The sequence below is a fragment of the Musca autumnalis genome, unplaced genomic scaffold, assembly GCF_047663935.1.
Source record: "Musca autumnalis isolate F117 unplaced genomic scaffold, ASM4766393v1 scaffold_6, whole genome shotgun sequence".
NCBI classification, from domain to species: domain Eukaryota; kingdom Metazoa; phylum Arthropoda; class Insecta; order Diptera; family Muscidae; genus Musca; species Musca autumnalis.
In genome coordinates this window covers 4,820,970-4,839,809 of record NW_027412199.1, presented here as the reverse complement: position 1 = coordinate 4,839,809, position 18,840 = coordinate 4,820,970, and the positions used below count along the sequence as shown (strand labels likewise).

Below are 18,840 nucleotides of genomic sequence, written 5' to 3'. Positions count from 1 at the left end.
CAAAATTTTTTTGTCAACCTTTGTATCATAGTGTTTTTGATTATCCAAAATAAGTTACGGCAATTCAAATGAAATCAACACAGAAAACCCAAAAAATGAATTTAAGTTGAAATAAAAAATGCACACAATATTAGTTGCTGTGTTTTTCGGATCTGAAAAAAAGGATTTAGATATGAACATTGAAAGCGAAAAATATTTAGTGTTTTTCTCAAAACTGCACTTTAGAAATCGGTGACCACTCTGGCTCGAAAACTAATACCAATTATCGACCGATGTATTTGAAAAAATATTAAATTGCAATTTTCTAATCAAAAATTAGCCGTTTTAAGGTAAACATTGATAGTTTGATTTGATTGTCCACCTTATAAACTAATATTTTGTAAAATCCGCCTATAATGGACAATGATTTTATATTCTAAATAAGTCCACATAAATAATATAAAAAAACAAAACAATATATAAACGGCATTGCGGGAGTTACTCCCATTTCGGCGTATGCCATGCAAGCTGTTAAGAATTATGTGAATCGACTTCTTAGACATTCAAACTCCTTCTGTATAAAATCCTAATTAATTGCATAGGATTTCGTATTTCATTTTTTTATTTAATTCATTATTTTTTGTTTTGTTTTCTTAAATATAACTTTAGTTAGGTTAGGGATAGAATAAGTCAATAATATTGAGACACGCTGTCTAGATATGAAATAGCCGGGAGCCAGCTCGATATACCAGTACAGTTTTTATTTAACCTTTTTCCCCATTTTATAAAATAAGCTAGTTGCTGCAACGATTACTTTACATCCACATACTGTAATTAAAACAACACGTAACAGTTTTAAGTTATTATTTTTATGCAATTGTAAACTTCTTACTATTTTTTGAAAAGACTCAATAAAATTGAAATTGAAAAAAAATTAAATGAATGTTGCCACGATGGCGTTCAATGCATCTACCCTTAAATGATGGAACTAGTCAAAATATATGTACTCTTGTTTCATGTAAATTATTTTTAAATATTCTCTATCCAATCAATTAATGCGCTTGTTTCTGTCGTATCTGCTATAAATAACGATTTTACTTATTTTGCTCTATTATTTCGGTTGAACGAGACACTGCATTAGGAGTGCTGTACATGTTTACAAATAAATTGGATGTATATTTGGGTTAAAATCCGAAAAACGGTGCTTTATTGAAAAATCAAAACATTATTTTGTTATAATCTGTCTTGACAGGGTTAAAGAGTACAGAATTCTAGCTCGCTATCCAAAATAGCAATGCCGTATATTGAGCAATTTTTCAAGTTTTTGCGAACAGTTGAAAAAATACAAATTTGGGCGGTTCTTAATATATAAAAGTGCCATTTTTCATCAAATAGAGGAATTTCTTAATATTTTAGAAAAAAATGTTCTTGCAAAAGCGTTGTGGAAATATGCCTAAAAAATCTTAAAAATATTTCAATATTTACCACAATTTTGAGATGTATTAGAGTATAGAAAGAAAGAGTGTCGAGAAGGTCGTGGACAATTTTTTTGTATTTTTTTCTTGAGTGTTTTTTTTTTTTGATTTTCCGAAATTTTTTGCACATTTTGAGTTAAGCCAAAAACGGTGGTTATGGTTATTGGTTAAACCTGCATGCTTCAATGTCAAATCATTTTAACGATAGTCATCATTTTATTCTATCGGATCGTTGAAGACTCTATAAGCATAATTGTAATATCCGCATATTGATTCATGTAATATATAAAATACATTTCACTTTTTTTCTTTTCTGCTCTTTTATTCTCCTAAGCATTGGCGCTATACGCCAAATTTAAGGGTCGATTATATTCATTTTACCACGCACAGTAATAAAGCAAAATAAAATGAACTCACCTGGTATATTCCACATTATTGTAGTAATTTGGTTGACTAATGTAATATTGGTCATAAGATGCATTTAATATTGAATTACATTTTTCCATTGATACACAATTTTTAGTGGTATTTCCCTTAGAATGACGGATGTGTTGCTCAGTTTGTAAAAATTCAATTTGATTTGGAATTGTTTTAGTTCTCTTGAAGTTCCTCAGTTTACAGTCTTTGATGTCGTCTTTGCGTTGAAGAGAAGACCACACTTTACCAAATAAAGAATGTTGCCGCTAAACGAGAAGAAATAGTTTTTTTTTAGAAACGATTATCGCTTTTTCTTGAAATATTATCAGTTGATATAGAAGCTTCCTTCCATCGTTCCAAGTTTTCTCTATGGTAATTAAAATGTCCCTATAGTAATTAAAAGTATCAAATTGCATGTGTTGGAGCGACTTCAACAGCAGAGATGAATTTAATTAACGACTTTTGAACATAAAAGTTGAACCCAAAATATGGCAACCCTTATCCCCTAGAACCTGAAGAATTTATTCAGTGGATAAAGTGGTTTTTAATATCACTTGTTTTTCAATTTTTGTCCTAAAGTACAACATCATCTCAACGGTACGCAGCTCTTTGAATAAAGCGGCCATTGCAGAAATCTACGTGATTTGCGTTTTTTTTTCTTTTATTTTCATATATTGACTCTGGGGAGTTTTTTACAATTGCAATTGGAGCTAATACAACCGTTCCACAGTGATAGCTGCCATTGGTCAAAATTAAAAAAAATTAATGTATAATTTTTGGTACCAATTGTGTTCATATCTACTCCTAACATGTTAAATTTCTCTAAAATAAATTTGTTATGGATTACTTCTTACTGTTCCTCCCGATATTGATAAAATACTACCGAGGTATTCACAGCGGTCTACATTTTCAATGGTTTTGTCATAGACTTTAAACGGGGTATTATTGCTTGCACTAATTCTCATTGTCTTTGTTTTTGCGCAGTTTATTTTAAGCCCGATTTTGAGGGACTCTTCAGATAGTATATTTAACTTGTTTTGCATATCCGAATATGTATATATGGTGTAGACGTTGAAAGCCGCATACGAAAAGCGCAGTGTACTTTTGCATCTCTTGCAAATATCTGGTCTTCGGAAACGATAAATCTGAAAACAAAAGTCGACATATTCAATGCGTGTGTAAAATCAACACTATTATATGGCTCGGAGACATGGCTCGTTACCAGCAACATCATCAACAAATTACAGGTTTTCATAAACAGATGTCTCCAAAGAATTTTGAAAATATGGTCGCCGCAAACCATCTCTAAGTGCGATTGTGGATCGTTACACGGCAACATAAAATAGCATCCGATATAACCAGGAAAAAATACGGTTGGCTGGGCCATACATTGAGGAAAAGCGAGGACGAAATTTCCCACTCGGCTCTTAGATGGAATCCACAAGAACGTCGCAAAAGAGGCAGACCACGAACTACATGGAGAAGAACAATCATGTCAGAAACTAACCAAAATCTAGATCAATTACAATTTTTAGCTAATAATAGAAACACATGGCGAAACTTTGTAAATAGACTAAGTTTGTAATATGATAATCATTTATAAACATGTCATCTATATATATAAATGAGCTTGGTGATAAGTGATTGACTGACTGACTGACTGACTCATCATAAACGCCCAGCCAAAACGGCCAAAGCTAGGAGCTTGAAATTTTACCAGTGGGTCACTTTTGATGCAAATGTGCGAGATAAGGCCGGGTTTTAGAAAATTCGTCCTGGAACCACAAAAAATAACAACAACAAAAATCCTTATTTTTCATTGCTATTACGTACTTATTCACTTAGTTGGCCCTCTGTAAGACATGTGTAAAATTAACAATGCCATAACTTCTTGATATCGTAAGAGATCACACATAATTTCAAATTTTGTAGTTTACTTCTAGGCGCACATATTTTATCGTAAACCACTAAATAATAGAAAGACAAGACATTTGTTATCTTCCATTGCAACAGATGTCGCAGTTGGTGATAATGGTGTATAAACATCAATTACGCAAATGAACAAATGAGTTGCTGTTGAAGACAACATTAGGGGAATAAATTCAGAAATCGGCCAGAAATAACAACAACTAAAAACTGTATGGACCTGACTTTTTGGTAATAACTAAATGTTTGCAAATCAATGAAAGTGCAATAGAATTGTGCATATTACCACGATTTATTTGCAATTAAGAATTTTATCGTATATGGAGATGTACAGTCATAACTATTCAATTTTCAATTTCAAAATCTGTAATTTGATGAAATCGCTAAATAATTAATGAAATCAATAATAGGCCCCAGGAATATAGGAATATAGGAATTTGGTATGGAAATCAAGGTTGGCAAGTGGTGCTTCTAAAAGGAAATGGTTTGAAAAATTACCAATCATGTGTACGAAAAGTACTAAATTTAGTACAATTTAGATTTGGGTGAACGTAAAGAGCTGGAAACCTGAAATTTGGAATTAAGGTTACTGTTGTAGTGTAGGATTGAGATATGAGGGTAGTTTTGGAAATTCGTGCTTATGTGTACGAAAAGTACTAAATAGTACTAAATTTGGTACAATAGGGATTTGGGTGAACGGATAGAGCTGGAATCCTGATATTTGGAATTGAGATTACTGTTGGAGTGTAGGATTGAAGAACTTTTGGAAATTCGTACTTATGTGTATGAAAAGTACTAAATGGTACTAAATTTGATACAATGGGGATTTGGGTGAAAGGATAATAGCTGGAATCTCGAAATTTGGAATTGAGATTACTGGTGGGGTGTAGGATTGAGGTAGTTTTGAAAATTCGTACTTATGGGTACGAAAAGTACTAAACGGTGCTAAATTTAGTACAATTTGGATTTGAATGAACGGATAGAGCTGGAAACCTGAAATTTGGAATTAATATTACTGTTGAAGTGTAGGATTGAGATATGAAGGTGGTTTTGGAAATTAGTACTTATGTGTACGGAAAGTACTAAATGGAAATAAATTTTGTATAATGGGGATTTGGGTGAACGGATAGCGCTGGAATCTCTAAATTTGGAACTGAGATTACTGGTGGAGTTTAATATTGTGTAAGTTTTGGAAATTCGTACATAGGGTACGAAAAATACTAAATAGCACTAAATTTGGTACAGTTTCGGTTTTGGTGAACGGATAGGATAGAAGAGTAAGAAAGATGCACCAAAGGGTTTTTGGAAACTTGAGTGTACGAAATGTAATAATTGGTACTAAATTTAGTACAATTTGGATTTGAGTGAACGGATAGAGCTGGATTCCTGAAATTTGGAATTGATATTACTGTTGGAGTGTAGGACTGGGGAAGTTTTGGAAATTCTTACTTATGTGAATGAAAAGTACTAAATGGTACTAAATTTGGGACAATGGGGATTTGGGTGAACGGATATAGTTGGAATCTCGAAATTTGGAATTGAGATTACTGGTGGGGTGTAGAATTGAGGTAGTTTTGAAAATTCGTACTTATGGGTACGAAAAGTACTAAAAATTTAGTACTAAATTTAGTACAATTTGGATTTGGGTGAACGTATGTATGTAGCTGGAAACCTGAAATTTGGAATTAAGATTACTGTGAAGTGTAGGACTGAGATATGAGGGTGGTTTTGGAAATTCGTACTTATGTGTTCGAAAAGTACTAAATTTGGTACAATAGGGATTCGAGTGAACGGACAGAGCTGGAATCCTGAAATTTGAAATTGAGATTACTGTTGGATCATAGGATTGGGGAAATTTTGGAAATTCGTATTTATGTGTAGGAAAAGTACTAAATGGTACTAAATTTATTACAATTTGGATTTGGGTGAACGGATAGAACTGGAATCCTGAATTTTAAGTATCAAGGTTGGGAAATGGCGTTGAAATAAGGAAATGGTTTTGGAAGTTCGTTTTTATGATTACTAGCAGTACTAAATTTGGATTTGGGTGAACGGATAGAGCTGGAATCCTAAAGTTTTGAATTAAGATTACTGTAGGGGTGTAGGATTGAGATAGTTTTAGAAATTCGTACCTTTGAGTACGAAAAGTACTAAATGGTACTAAATTTGGTACAATTTGGATTTGGATGAACGGATAAAGCTGGAATTCTGAAATTTGGAACTAAGATTACTGTCGGACAGTAGAATTGAGGTAGTTTTGGAAATTCGTACTTATGGGTACAGAAAGCACTAAATTCGGTACAATTTGAATTTTAGTAAACGGATAGTGTTGGAATTAGGAATTAAGATTACTGTAGGAGTGTAGTATTGAGGAAATTTTGAAAAGTCGTACGTGTGCGTACGAGAAGTACTAAATGGTACTAAATATGGTACAATGTGGATTTGGGTGAACGGGTAGAGCTGGAATCCTAAAATTTTTGTTTGGGAAAGAAATGGTACTAAATTTGATACAATTTGGATTCGGGTTAATTAATAGAGCTGGAATCCTGAAATTTGGAATTACGATTACAGTCGAAGAGTAGGATTCAGGTTGTTTTGAAAAAGCAAACTTATGGTTACGAAAAGCACTAAATGGTACTAAATTTAGTACAATTTGTATGTAGGTGAACGGATAGCGGTGGAATCCTGCAATTTGAAAGTATGATTATTGTAGCCCTGTTGCGTTGAGGAAGTTTTGAAAATTGGTACGAAAATTCTAAATTGTTCTACATTTAGTACAATTTTAATTTGGTTTAACGGATAGAGTTTGAATCCTGAAATTTGGAAGTAAGATTACTACTAAAGTGAAGGATTGAGGTAGTTTTGGAAAATCTTTCTTATGGGTACGAAGAGTTCGACTTGATACTAAGTTTGGTACAATTTGGAATTGGACGAACGGATACAGCTGGAATCTTGAGGTTTGGAATTACTGTAATTATTATGGAATTTACTGTAATTATTTTGTATTAATGTCCGTGTATGGCTGAGATATGTCGTCGAAATACGTACCATAAGTATACGAAAATTACTTAATGGTGCTCAATTTGTTTTTGGGTGTAGGGACAGTGCTGGAATTTTTATTTTTTGGAGTTAGGGTGTGTATTGGTGTGCAACGTTGATCTCGCTGTTAATGTGTAAGGGTGAGATACGGCTGATCTTTTTTAAAAACGAACTTAAGGGGTACGTACAGTACTAAGATAAAAATAACCCTTGACGAAGGATACATTTTGATATAGCAACACCATATATAATGTCACTATTTTGGTGTTGTTGGAATTATTAAATACAAATTCGAGTTTTTCGTAGAATTAAGCGTGCAGACGCTCTTTTGCCAAATTATATTTAATAAAGAAAAGTTTAATTTTGTTGTACGAGAAAATTTGAAATTTTTTGGATAAAGGTATTTTGTTACTTATGCTTGGTTTACATTTACGAAATCCACTCGACCAGATGATATTTCGTTTGACGTTTGAGCTATGGAATTGACAGTTGAAATCGAGTGGATTTCGTAAATGTAAACGTAGCATTACATTTTAATTTAAATTCTAATCTTGCAATTTTATTAAAATTGGAACCAACCAAAACCAAAACGTCGTTGGCGTAGAAAAGCACAAGCAACTATCACGGTTGTGCTTCTTCTTTTTCTCACTTTTACATTTTTTTTTTGATGTTTTATCCCACCGGGAATATGAGTGGCGACTGATGTTTCATTAATTTTTCAAGTAAATAATAACCTAATTTTACTATTGGCAGCATAACAGCAAATATATTTTTTTGGAATTATGTACACTGTTTTGATGATCCTCATTTAGTGAAAATAAAGTGGATATAATTTTTGTATGCTTCTTCTGTGTTGCTTTCTATTGTGGACAGTGTTGTTATAATTTAACTATTATGACTTTTTTGGAATAAAATAATATTTTTTTTTATAAATTTGTAATCAGTTTTAAGAATATAAAAGTTGGGTGAGTTTGTTGAAATATGTATATTCGCCAATTTTGTAGCTTCTTATAAGTTGACATACGTACATATCAAAAAGGAGACTTATTATAAAAAGGTGTGACGTGAAGCTCCTTTTGATTTTGAAGTTTTGTTTTTTTTTTATCAAAAAACAAGTAAGAACGGCGTTAAGTTCGGACGGGCCGAACTTGTTATACCCTCCACCACGAATGTATGGAAGTAAAATTGAACAATTAGTTTCCTTTTGTTTTCGAAGAAGACTAAATACCAAATTTCAGCAATGTCGGTAAAACAATGTGGCTAACCTTCAAAATACCGAAATTCGGGATGTACCGTTCTATGGGAGCTGTATCAAAACATCGATCTATTTTTCTGGCGGAAAGTTTTTAGATTCAAAGAAGACTAAATACTAAGTTCCCTATACTTCGGTAAAATAATGTGGCTAAAACCTTCAAAATACCGAAAATTAAGGGATACGCTTCTATAGGGATATAGGAAGAGGTATACCTATACTGATAATTCTCTTGCGGAAAATTTTATAACCCCATGGAGTACTAAATAACAAATTTCAGTCTTTCGGTGGGATATTGACGTCACAACATTCAGAAATAAGAAAATCGGGAGGAACCCTTCTATAGGGCCTATATATAAGCGTGGGCCCATACCGACGAATTTCAGCCATTTCGGTGGGTTGTTGTGGCCACAACCTTCAAAATACCGAAAATCGGGAGGTACCGTTCTATGGGGGCTAAAAGCAGGCTTGGACCTGTACCGACAAATTTCTGGGGGAAAATTTTATACCACCAACGAAGACTAAATACCAAATTTCTGCCATTTCGGTGAGCTATTGTGACCACAGTCTTCAAGATACCGAAAACCGTACCGACAAATTTATGGGGGGAAAGTTTTATATCACCCACGAAGGCTAAGTTACAACTTTCAGCTATTTCGGGGCAATATTGAGGTCATAACCTTCAAAATACCGAAAGTCGGGAGGTACCATTCTATAGGGCAATATTAAGGCGTGGAAATATACCGACAAATTTCATATGGAAAGTTTTTTATCCCCAAAGAAGATTAAATTTCAGCCATTTCGGTGGATTATTTTGGCCACAACCTACAAAATACCGAAAATCGGGAGGTACTTTCTATGGGCGCTATATGAAGGCGTGGAACTATACCGACAAATTTCATATGGAAAGTTCTATTCCCCAAAGAAGACTAAATACCCTATTTTAGCCATTTCGGTGTGTAATGATTCTAAAAACTTAAAAATGCCGAAAATCGGGAGGTACCGTTCTATGGGGGCTATATTAAGGCATGGACCTGTACCGACAAATTTCTGGATGAAAGTTTTATACCACCAACGAAGACTAAATACCAAATTTAAGCCATTTTTATGGATTATTGTGGCCACAACGTTCAAAATACCGAAAATCGGGAAGTACCGTTCTATGGGGGCTATATCAAAACGTGGACCTATATCGAAAATTTTCTGGGGGAAAGTTTTATACTCCCAGTTAAGACTCAGTACCAAATTTCAGCCATTTCGAAGTGATAATGAGGCTAAAGCCTTAAAAATACCGAAAATCGGGTGGTAGCGTTCTATGGGGGCTATATCAAAACGTGGACCGATATAGCCCATTGGCAATACCAAACATCGTAGGAGAAATGGAAACTTCTACACCAAATTACAAAAGTCTATCTTAAAAATTGCGAGCTGTATCTTCATTTCAACAGACGGACGGACAGAGGGACATTTTTATATCGACTTAGAATTTTACACTGATCGAAAATATATATACTTTATAGGGTCTCTGATGAATATTTCGATGTGTTACAAACGGAATGACAAATTTAATTATACCCTCCATATTATGGTGGAGGGTATAATTATTATTTTCTGAAGAGAATCTTTACTTTTCATCTTTGCGTATGCGAAATAATTTTTATAAATATGTACGAACATATGCTTGGTTTTTGTTGTTTAGGTGTTTGTTTGAAATTAGTTAAAAAATTACATTTTAAAATAGATTAAATGAGCTTTTTGTAATTTTTGTTGTGTTTTGAATATTTTTGAAGTAAAAATGTCCGAGTCGATAATATTTTTTTAAGGTTAGAAAATTGTTTCCCTTTTCCTCGACCTTGAAAAGAAATATACTGTCATTTTTGTTAGTGACCATACCGTGTTCACAATAAAACTCTGAAAGGAAGAATTTTTGGGACTTTGGTGTGAAGTAAGACCGACATATGAACAATTGTGCGATGGAACATATGAAAAAGAAAAATCGTCACTTTTCAATCAATAGAGAAGCATACTTTGTCTGCGCCGCTCAAATGTGTAAGTTGTCGCAGATATTTAGGAATCAATCTGTTTTTTTTTTTTTTGTACTTCAATACGTTGTCAAGTATGTTGGTGGTAGAACACTTTCGTGGTCAGTCACCAGGGCATGATAGACTTAAGTACTCTTTTATTGTTTTTATGTTTACATGGTATGTACATATGTATGTATGATAGAAACATGATATCAAAACAAATGTGATAGAAAAAAGAAGACAAGAATTTAAATTAAAAATTTGTAAAAGTTATTAATTATAAAACAAGTTTGCATTCTAATATTAACTTGAGAAGCTCATCTACATATATGTTGGTGGTTTCTGCACATCAGGACTTCAGGTAAGTTGTTGTATTCTTTAAACAGGGCAAAAGTATATCTCTTTTTTCCTCGAATTTCTTGCAGTGAAATTGCAGTGTGGAAGTATTTTTTTGTGTAAGTGTGCCCAGTGAGCAGTCTGTTGATTATTTTTATGTTTTCAGGTTTCCTATTGGATTTCTTGAACCAAGGTTGGTTTGATGGCACTGGGAAAAATATGAAGAAATATGCCCATTTTCTCAGTCGAAAGGGGAAAGTTTCCCTGTAGGAATCTACAAACTCGTTCCATAAACAGGATTCGATTTGATTGGATGCGTCTGTGACAGAGAGGTAGTAATTTATTGGTGCTCCAACGTTGGCAGCGTGTTTGGCAAAATAATCGGCCGTTTGGTTGACCGAAATACCAACATGTGAAGGTGTCCAGACTACGGAAAGTTGGTGAATTTCTGAATTAGCTAATTTATGTATATTGTTGTGAACAGTGAAATTGTGTGATGTGTTGTTTTGAAGCAGAAGACATGCATTTTTGCTGTCCGTAAATAAAGGCGCTTTGGCGTTGACAATGTTTGTTAGTAACCAGACAACAGACTCGTTGGGAAATAGAATACCCGTTTACGTTTACCTACTTGCACTACAGAAATGTGCCATGCTGACTATCTATCTTGGCTATTATTTAGGGATATGACATTTTAACACTTTTGCGCTTTGATCTAAATTAATTTTTTTAGCAAAACGTATGCATTTATTCCGAACGTCCACAATAGTTAAGATAAATATCCCAAAAGTTTCGATATTTTTATTAGCAATTTTTTGCGTCCAAATAGGCCATTATACAGAAAGTAGCGATTACAGCCGGAACAACAAACATGGAATTTTTTCGACTTAAAGTGTTTTGTCACGATTTAGCTAAAACTTTGCCGAATGGTTTCTGATATTGGTTTCTGAGATATTTGTTCGACCATGCTTTGCCATAGCCCAAACATGAGTTTTGTGGTCTCAACAATACTGCGAGAAGGATTCGGAGTCTATGAGTCGTAGTCTGTATCGTCCGATTTTAAATTTCTGAAGTTTTTAGTTTTCTTTTGGACAAGAGTGATCCTTCTTGATTACTTTGCTTAATATTAGCGAATAATTATGTGGGGTTCTTTAAGGATCGATTGTTATTTGTCAAAACCATTACATTTAAACAATACATTTAATTTAAGAAATATTTAAATTCTAGTTCCAAAAAGTTGCAAGAACTGAGTCCTGCAAAGTGTTTAATATCATCGAGTCTAAAAACGTCCACTTGTACAATTATAAAATAATGCTTCTTCTGTAACATTATACAGAAAGTAGCGATTAGAACCGGAACAACAATCATGGAACTTTTTCGACTTAAAGTGTTTTGTCGCGATTTAGCTAAGATTTTGCCGAATGATTTCTGATATTGGTTTCTGAGATATTTGTTCGAGCATGCTTTGACATAGCCCAAACATGAGTTTTGTGGTCTCAACAGTACTGCGAGAAGGATTCGGAGTCTATGAGTCGTAATCTGTATCGTCCGATTTTAAATTTCTGAAAATACCTTCAAAATACAGAAAATCGGGAAGTACCGTTCTATGGGGGCTAAAAGCAGGCTTGGACCTGTACCGACAAATTTCTGGGGGAAAATTTTATACCACCAACTAAGACTAAATACCAAATTTCTGCCATTTCGGTGAGCTATTGTGACCACAGTCTTCAAAATACCGAAAACCGTACCGACAAATTTATGGGGGGAAAGTTTTATATCACCCACGAAGGCTAAGTTACAACTTTCAGCTATTTCGGGGCAATATTGAGGTCATAACCTTCAAAATACCGAAAGTCGGGAGGTACCATTCTATAGGGCAATATTAAGGCGTGGAAATATACCGACAAATTTCATATGGAAAGTTTTGTATCCCCAAAGAAGATTAAATTTCAGCCATTTCGGTGGATTATTTTGGCCACAACCTACAAAATACCGAAAATCGGGAGGTACTTTCTATGGGCGCTATATGAAGGCGTGGAACTATACCGACAAATTTCATATGGAAAGTTCTATTCCCCAAAGAAGACTAAATACCCAATTTTAGCCATTTCGGTGTGTAATAATTCTAAAAACTTCAAAATACCGAAAATCGGGAGGTACCGTTCTATGGGGGCTATATTAAGGCATGGACCTGTACCGACAAATTTCTGGATGAAAGTTTTATACCACCAACGAAGACTAAATACCAAATTTAAGCCATTTTTATGGATTATTGTGGCCACAACATTCAAAATACCGAAAATCGGGAAGTACCGTTCTATGGGGGCTATATGACAGCGTGGACCTATATCGAAAATTTTCTGGGGGAACATTTTATAATCCCAGTTAAGACTCAGTACCAAATTTCAGCCATTTCGAAGTGATAATGAGGCTAAAGCCTTAAAAATACCGAAAATCGGGTGGTAGCGTTCTATGGGGGCTATATCAAAACGTGGACCGATATAGCCCATTGGCAAAACCAAACATCGTAGGAGAAATGGAAACTTCTACAACAAATTACAAAAGTCTATCTTAAAAATTGCGAGCTGTATCTTCATTTCAACAGACGGACGGACAGACGGACATTTTTATATCGACTTAGAATTTTACACTGATCGAAAATATATATACTTTATAGGGTCTCTGATGAATATTTCGATGTGTTACAAACGGAATGACAAATTTAATTATACCCTCCATATTATGGTGGAGGGTATAATTATTATTTTCTGAAGAGAATCTTTACTTTTCATCTTTGCGTATGCGAATTAATTTTTATAAATATGTACGAACATATGCTTGGTTTTTGTTGTTTAGGTGTTTGTTTGAAATTAGTTAAAAAATTACATTTTAAAATAGATTAAATGAGCTTTTTGTAATTTTTGTTGTGTTTTGAATATTTTTGAAGTAAAAATGTCCGAGTCGATAATATTTTTTAAGGTTAGAAAATTGTTTCCCTTTTCCTCGACCTTGAAAAGAAATATACTGTCATTTTTGTTAGTGACCATACCGTGTTCACAATAAAACTCTGAAAGGAAGAATTTTTGGGACTTTGGTGTGAAGTAAGACCGACATATGAACAATTGTGCGATGGAACATATGAAAAAGAAAAATCGTCACTTTTCAATCAATAGAGAAGCATACTTTGTCTGCGCCGCTCAAATGTGTAAGTTGTCGCAGATATTTAGGAATCAATCTGTTTTTTTTTTTTTTTGTACTTCAATACGTTGTCAAGTATGTTGGTGGTAGAACACTTTCGTGGTCATTCACCAGGGCATGATAGACTTAAGTACTCTTTTATTGTTTTTATGTTTAGATGGTATGTACATATGTATGTATGATAGAAACATGATATCACAACAAATGTGATAGAAAAAAGAAGACAAGAATTTAAATTAAAAATTTGTAAAAGTTATTAATTATAAAACAAGTTTGCATTCTAATATTAACTTGAGAAGCTCATCTACATATATGTTGGTGGTTTCTGCACATCAGGACTTCAGGTAAGTTGTTGTATTCTTTAAACAGGGCAAAAGTATATCTCTTTTTTCCTCGAATTTCTTGCAGTGAAATTGCAGTGTGGAAGTATTTTTTTGTGTAAGTGTGCCCAGTGAGCAGTCTGTTGATTATTTTTATGTTTTCAGGTTTCCTATTGGATTTCTTGAACCAAGGTTGGTTTGATGGCACTGGGAAAAATATGAAGAAATATGCCCCTTTCGACTGAGAGGTTTCCCTGTAGGAATCTACAAACTCGTTCCATAAACAGGATTCGATTTGATTGGATGCGTCTGTGACAGAGAGGTAGTAATTTATTGGTGCTCCAACGTTGGCAGTGTGTTTGGCAAAATAATCGGCCGTTTGGTTGATCGAAATACCAACATGTGAAGGTGTCCAGACTACGGAAAGTTGGTGAATTTCTGAATTAGCTAATTTATGTATATTGTTGTGAACAGTGAAATTGTGTGATGTGTTGTTTTGAAGCAGAAGACATGCATTTTTGCTGTCCGTAAATAAAGGCGCTTTGGCGTTGACAATGTTTGTTAGTAACCAGACAACAGACTCGTTGGGAAATAGAATACCCGTTTACGTTTACCTACTTGCACTACAGAAATATGCCATGCTGACTTTCTATCTTGGCTATTATTTAGGGATATGACATTTTAACACTTTTGCGCTTTGATCTAAATTAATTTTTTTTGCAAAACGTATGCATTTATTCCGAACGTCCACAATAGTTAAGATAAATATCCCAAAAGTTTCGATATTTTTATTAGCAATTTTTTGCGTCCAAATAGGCCATTATACAGAAAGTAGCGATTACAGCCGGAACAACAAACATGGAATTTTTTCGACTTAAAGTGTTTTGTCACGATTTAGCTAAAACTTTGCCGAATGATTTCTGATATTGGTTTCTGAGATATTTGTTCGACCATGCTTTGCCATAGCCCAAACATGAGTTTTGTGGTCTCAACAGTACTGCGAGAAGGATTCGGAGTCTATGAGTCGTAGTCTGTATTGTCCGATTTAAAATTTCTGAAGTTTTTAGTTTTCTTTTGGACAAGAGTGATCCTTCTTGATTACTTTGCTTAATATTAGCAAATAATTATGTGGGGTTCTTTAAGGATCGATTGTTATTTGTCAAAACCATTACATTTAAACAATACATTTAATTTAAGAAATATTTAAATTCTAGTTCCAAAAAGTTGCAAGAACTGAGTCCTGCAAAGTGTTTAATATCATCGAGTCTAAAAACGTCCACTTGTACAATTATAAAATAATGCTTCTTCTGTAACATTATACAGAAAGTAGCGATTAGAACCGGAACAACAATCATGGAACTTTTTCGACTTAAAGTGTTTTGTCGCGATTTAGCTAAGAATTTGCCGAATGATTTCTGATATTGGTTTCTGAGATATTTGTTCGACCCTGCTTTGACATAGCCCAAACATGAGTTTTGTGGTCTCAACAGTACTGCGAGAAGGATTCGGAGTCTATGAGTCGTAATCTGTATCGTCCGATTTTAAATTTCTGAAGTTTTTAATTTTCTTCTACAGACTCTATCACTTCTAGTAAAGAAGCAAATTTGGCGTTTTTATGACATAAAATAATATTTTATTCTTAGGTTATCGACACTATCTCTAGATATAGAAGTCCAAGCTGCACTCGTGGATTTGAGTTATTCTTCTTTTTCGAAGTATACCTTCCAACACATTTAACTTACACACGTTAATTTGTCCTACTCGCGAACAGAGTTACATAGGGATCGGATTAAAAGAATTCCCAAAATCTAATTTAAGATCTTCGAAATACTGAAAATATATGAAAATATAAAACTGCGATATCAAAAACTATTGCAATTCTCTGCGGTTGTAAAATGAAAAACGTTGATGTGGTTTATTTTCAATTCTATATATCCTAGGACTTATATTTTATACTCTGTAAAAAATTAATATTGAACCCCAAATACTACTGAATTTATGTACTTTTTGTCAATATTTCATATAAAATCAACTTACAAACCCTTTAAAATAGCTTCATGTAACGCTACATAACGTTTCAAATTTTCATGATTTTTGGGCAAGTTGGGCCCCCACTGAAATTAAATCCTGCGTACGTTCCTGGTGGAGGAGGTGTTCTTTTAGCTGTTAAGAAGCGAATAAATTCATTTATATGTACTAATATTCAAATTGATAATGTATTAGATCAAACAAGAGCTTTTATTTCGGAGTTTCGTATATTCCTCCTAATAGTAGTTATGACATATATTCCCAGCACATAAATAACATTATATCTACATATATAAGAAATTGGATTCAAGCTCAAAACTTTGTATATTTGGAGATTTTAATTTACCAAATATTATTTGGCCATTTAATTATAGCCTCTCTTTACTCTTTATTTAATCGAAGAAATAAATTATATAATATGTATATTAAGTCGTCTGATGAGGAGTATTTTCCCCTTATAATGTTTGTCAAAAAGAATTTAAGTTTTTAAATTCTATTCTAATCCAAAATATTTTTGAAACTTTATTCAATCTAAAAACAAACTCTCGATATTCCTTCAGGGGAGTAATTCAAATCTTCCACAAGAAATTGTTGATTTTTATATATACACTTTTATACGGGCAAAATGTGCCGCATCGAAATAATGGTTTAGACCCCATTTGGACGAAATGTGTTTCAGGCAATTTGGAGTTGATTTAGCCATGTGCGTCCGTCTGTCTGTCCGGCTGGCTGGAGCGCACGATAACTCTCGAAACTTAGTTTAAGTTCGAAGATGGGTTATATCGGCCCACTCCTTCCGGTACCTCCCCCACAAAAGTTCGGAAAATTTGTACGCACGATAACTCTTGACGGAAATAACCGATTTGGTCCATACTTTGCACATCGTGAAATTTTTCCAGACTTAGATGAAGTTTAAATATGGACTCAATCGGTCCACTCCTTCGGGTGCCTCCCACACAAAATTTCGGAAAAGTTCAGTTTAGGACCTGTTGATGAATCCCTTTGATTTTTGTTGTAGCAACTTGTATTTACTGCCTCCATATAACAGTACAAGTTTCATCAGGGGCAAGCCCGTACTCCCTGAGAAAATAGCCTGAAAGGTACAAAAAAGCCCTATGACCCTTGTGTAGTGATTGAAGCGCAAGATAACTCTCGAACGGATTTACCGATTCGGTTCACAATTTGGTCTTCGTAATATTTTGTGCAAACTTAGTTTAAGTTCGAAGATAAGCCATATCGGTCCACTGCTCCAGGTACCTCCCCCACAAAAGTTCAAAAATGTTCGGAAAAATTTTGCGCTCTTGATGGGAGTGACCGATTTGGTCGATACTTTAAACATCCTAAAATATCTACCAGATATCTACCAGGTTCGAATATGGACTATATTTGTCCAATCCTTCGGGTACCTCCCACAAAAAATTTTGGATAAATTCACTTTAAGACCTGCTCTCGAATCACATTGATTTTTGTTGAAGCCACTTGCATTCGATGCCTCAATTACGTCAGTAAAAGGTTTTTCAGGGGCAAGTCCATACTTCTTGAGAAAACAGCACGGAAGTTGTAAAAAATCACTATGGCACCATATTTAGTCGCTGGAGGGTTCGAACCGAATACTGCTTTCGTCCACACTTTGGATATTGTAATATTTCTTCGAATATTAGATGAAATTCGAAGGTGGTGCTTATAGGTACACTCCGTCCGGTACTTTCCCCACAAAAGTTCGAAAATATTCGCTAAAATGGTACGCGCGATTTCTCGTAGACGTAGCAACCGATTGGGTCCAAACTTTTGATTTCTAAATGTTGTCGAAACTTAGTTTGTGTTCAAATTTGGGCCATATCTGTCCAATCCTTGTGGTACCAGCCACACAAAAGTTCAACAGTTTTGTGCGGTTCGAGGATTCTTTGGACATATTTACCGAAGGTTTTTCTAGTGGCCCTGTTTACAGCGATACTATGTGTTTCGTAGGCTAGTGTGATAAAAAAGCTGTCGATATCCCCTCAAAATTTTGAGCTTTAATCTTATCCGTACTTTTGTCGGTGCAAGTGCCCAAAATTTTGAAAACCCCTCTAAATACATAAGTTTTTTAGGAAAAAAATATTTCAATCCACACAGGCTGAGGGTATATCTCTGTCGGCAAAGCCGACTGAAACTTTTTTACTTGTTTTCTTTAAATCGAATTTTGATAAGGCTTTGTGTAACGTAGATTTTGCCAGTAATATAAGTTCCAGAATATTTGCTACTTCAAATCTTAGTACCATTTCATTATCAAATGATGATATTCTTAGTGACATTAGTAAAATCAAAAGTTCAAGAAAGTTGGATGCAGATGGACTATCATCGTTCATAGTTAAATTTTGTGTTCAGGCTCTGATTGTACTTCTTGGGATATTTTCAATAAATCTCTATCTGAGGGGAGCTTTTCAAAAAAGTTGTCCTATAGATCTATTGCAAAAATCACTATTTTTGCTAAAATCTTTATATAATATTATACATGGTAGATAAATCTTTTTTCAATCTCGTTATTTTACCGTTGCAACATGGCTTTTATAAAGGTACACAGAAAAAAATTGTAACCATTTGATAAAAAAATTCAAAAATCTGGATAATTTTTGATTGATTTTTGCCGATAAAAATAACGTTCATATTGACAATCGTCGATAAAAAAATTTGTTGTTATCATTAGAAACTATTTTGATAAAGCAATTTTCATATTACCTAAGAATTTTGTTGAATTTAATTTTTTTTCAAGCGATAAAATATTTTTCATATTAACAAACCTGTTTATCGATTTGTTAATTTTTATTTCATAAAAAAATTGTCACATATACAATAAGGTTTGTTAAATA

General features: G+C 33.9%; 1 protein-coding gene across 6 annotated transcripts in view; it reads right to left on the bottom strand.

Annotated features, from left to right (window-relative positions):
- Positions 1 to 1,523: 1,523 nt before the first annotated feature.
- The window catches only part of Ca-alpha1D (Ca[2+]-channel protein alpha[[1]] subunit D), a 1,669,376-nt gene continuing 1,652,059 nt past the window's right edge, over positions 1,524 to 18,840 (bottom strand). For all 6 annotated transcript variants that reach the window (XM_073958159.1, XM_073958162.1, XM_073958158.1 and 3 more), the window contains exon 24: positions 1,524 to 2,137. In XM_073958159.1, coding sequence (XP_073814260.1) covers positions 1,868 to 2,137 — 270 coding nt within the window. In that variant the 3' untranslated portion in view covers positions 1,524 to 1,867. The remainder of the gene's footprint in view (positions 2,138 to 18,840) is intronic.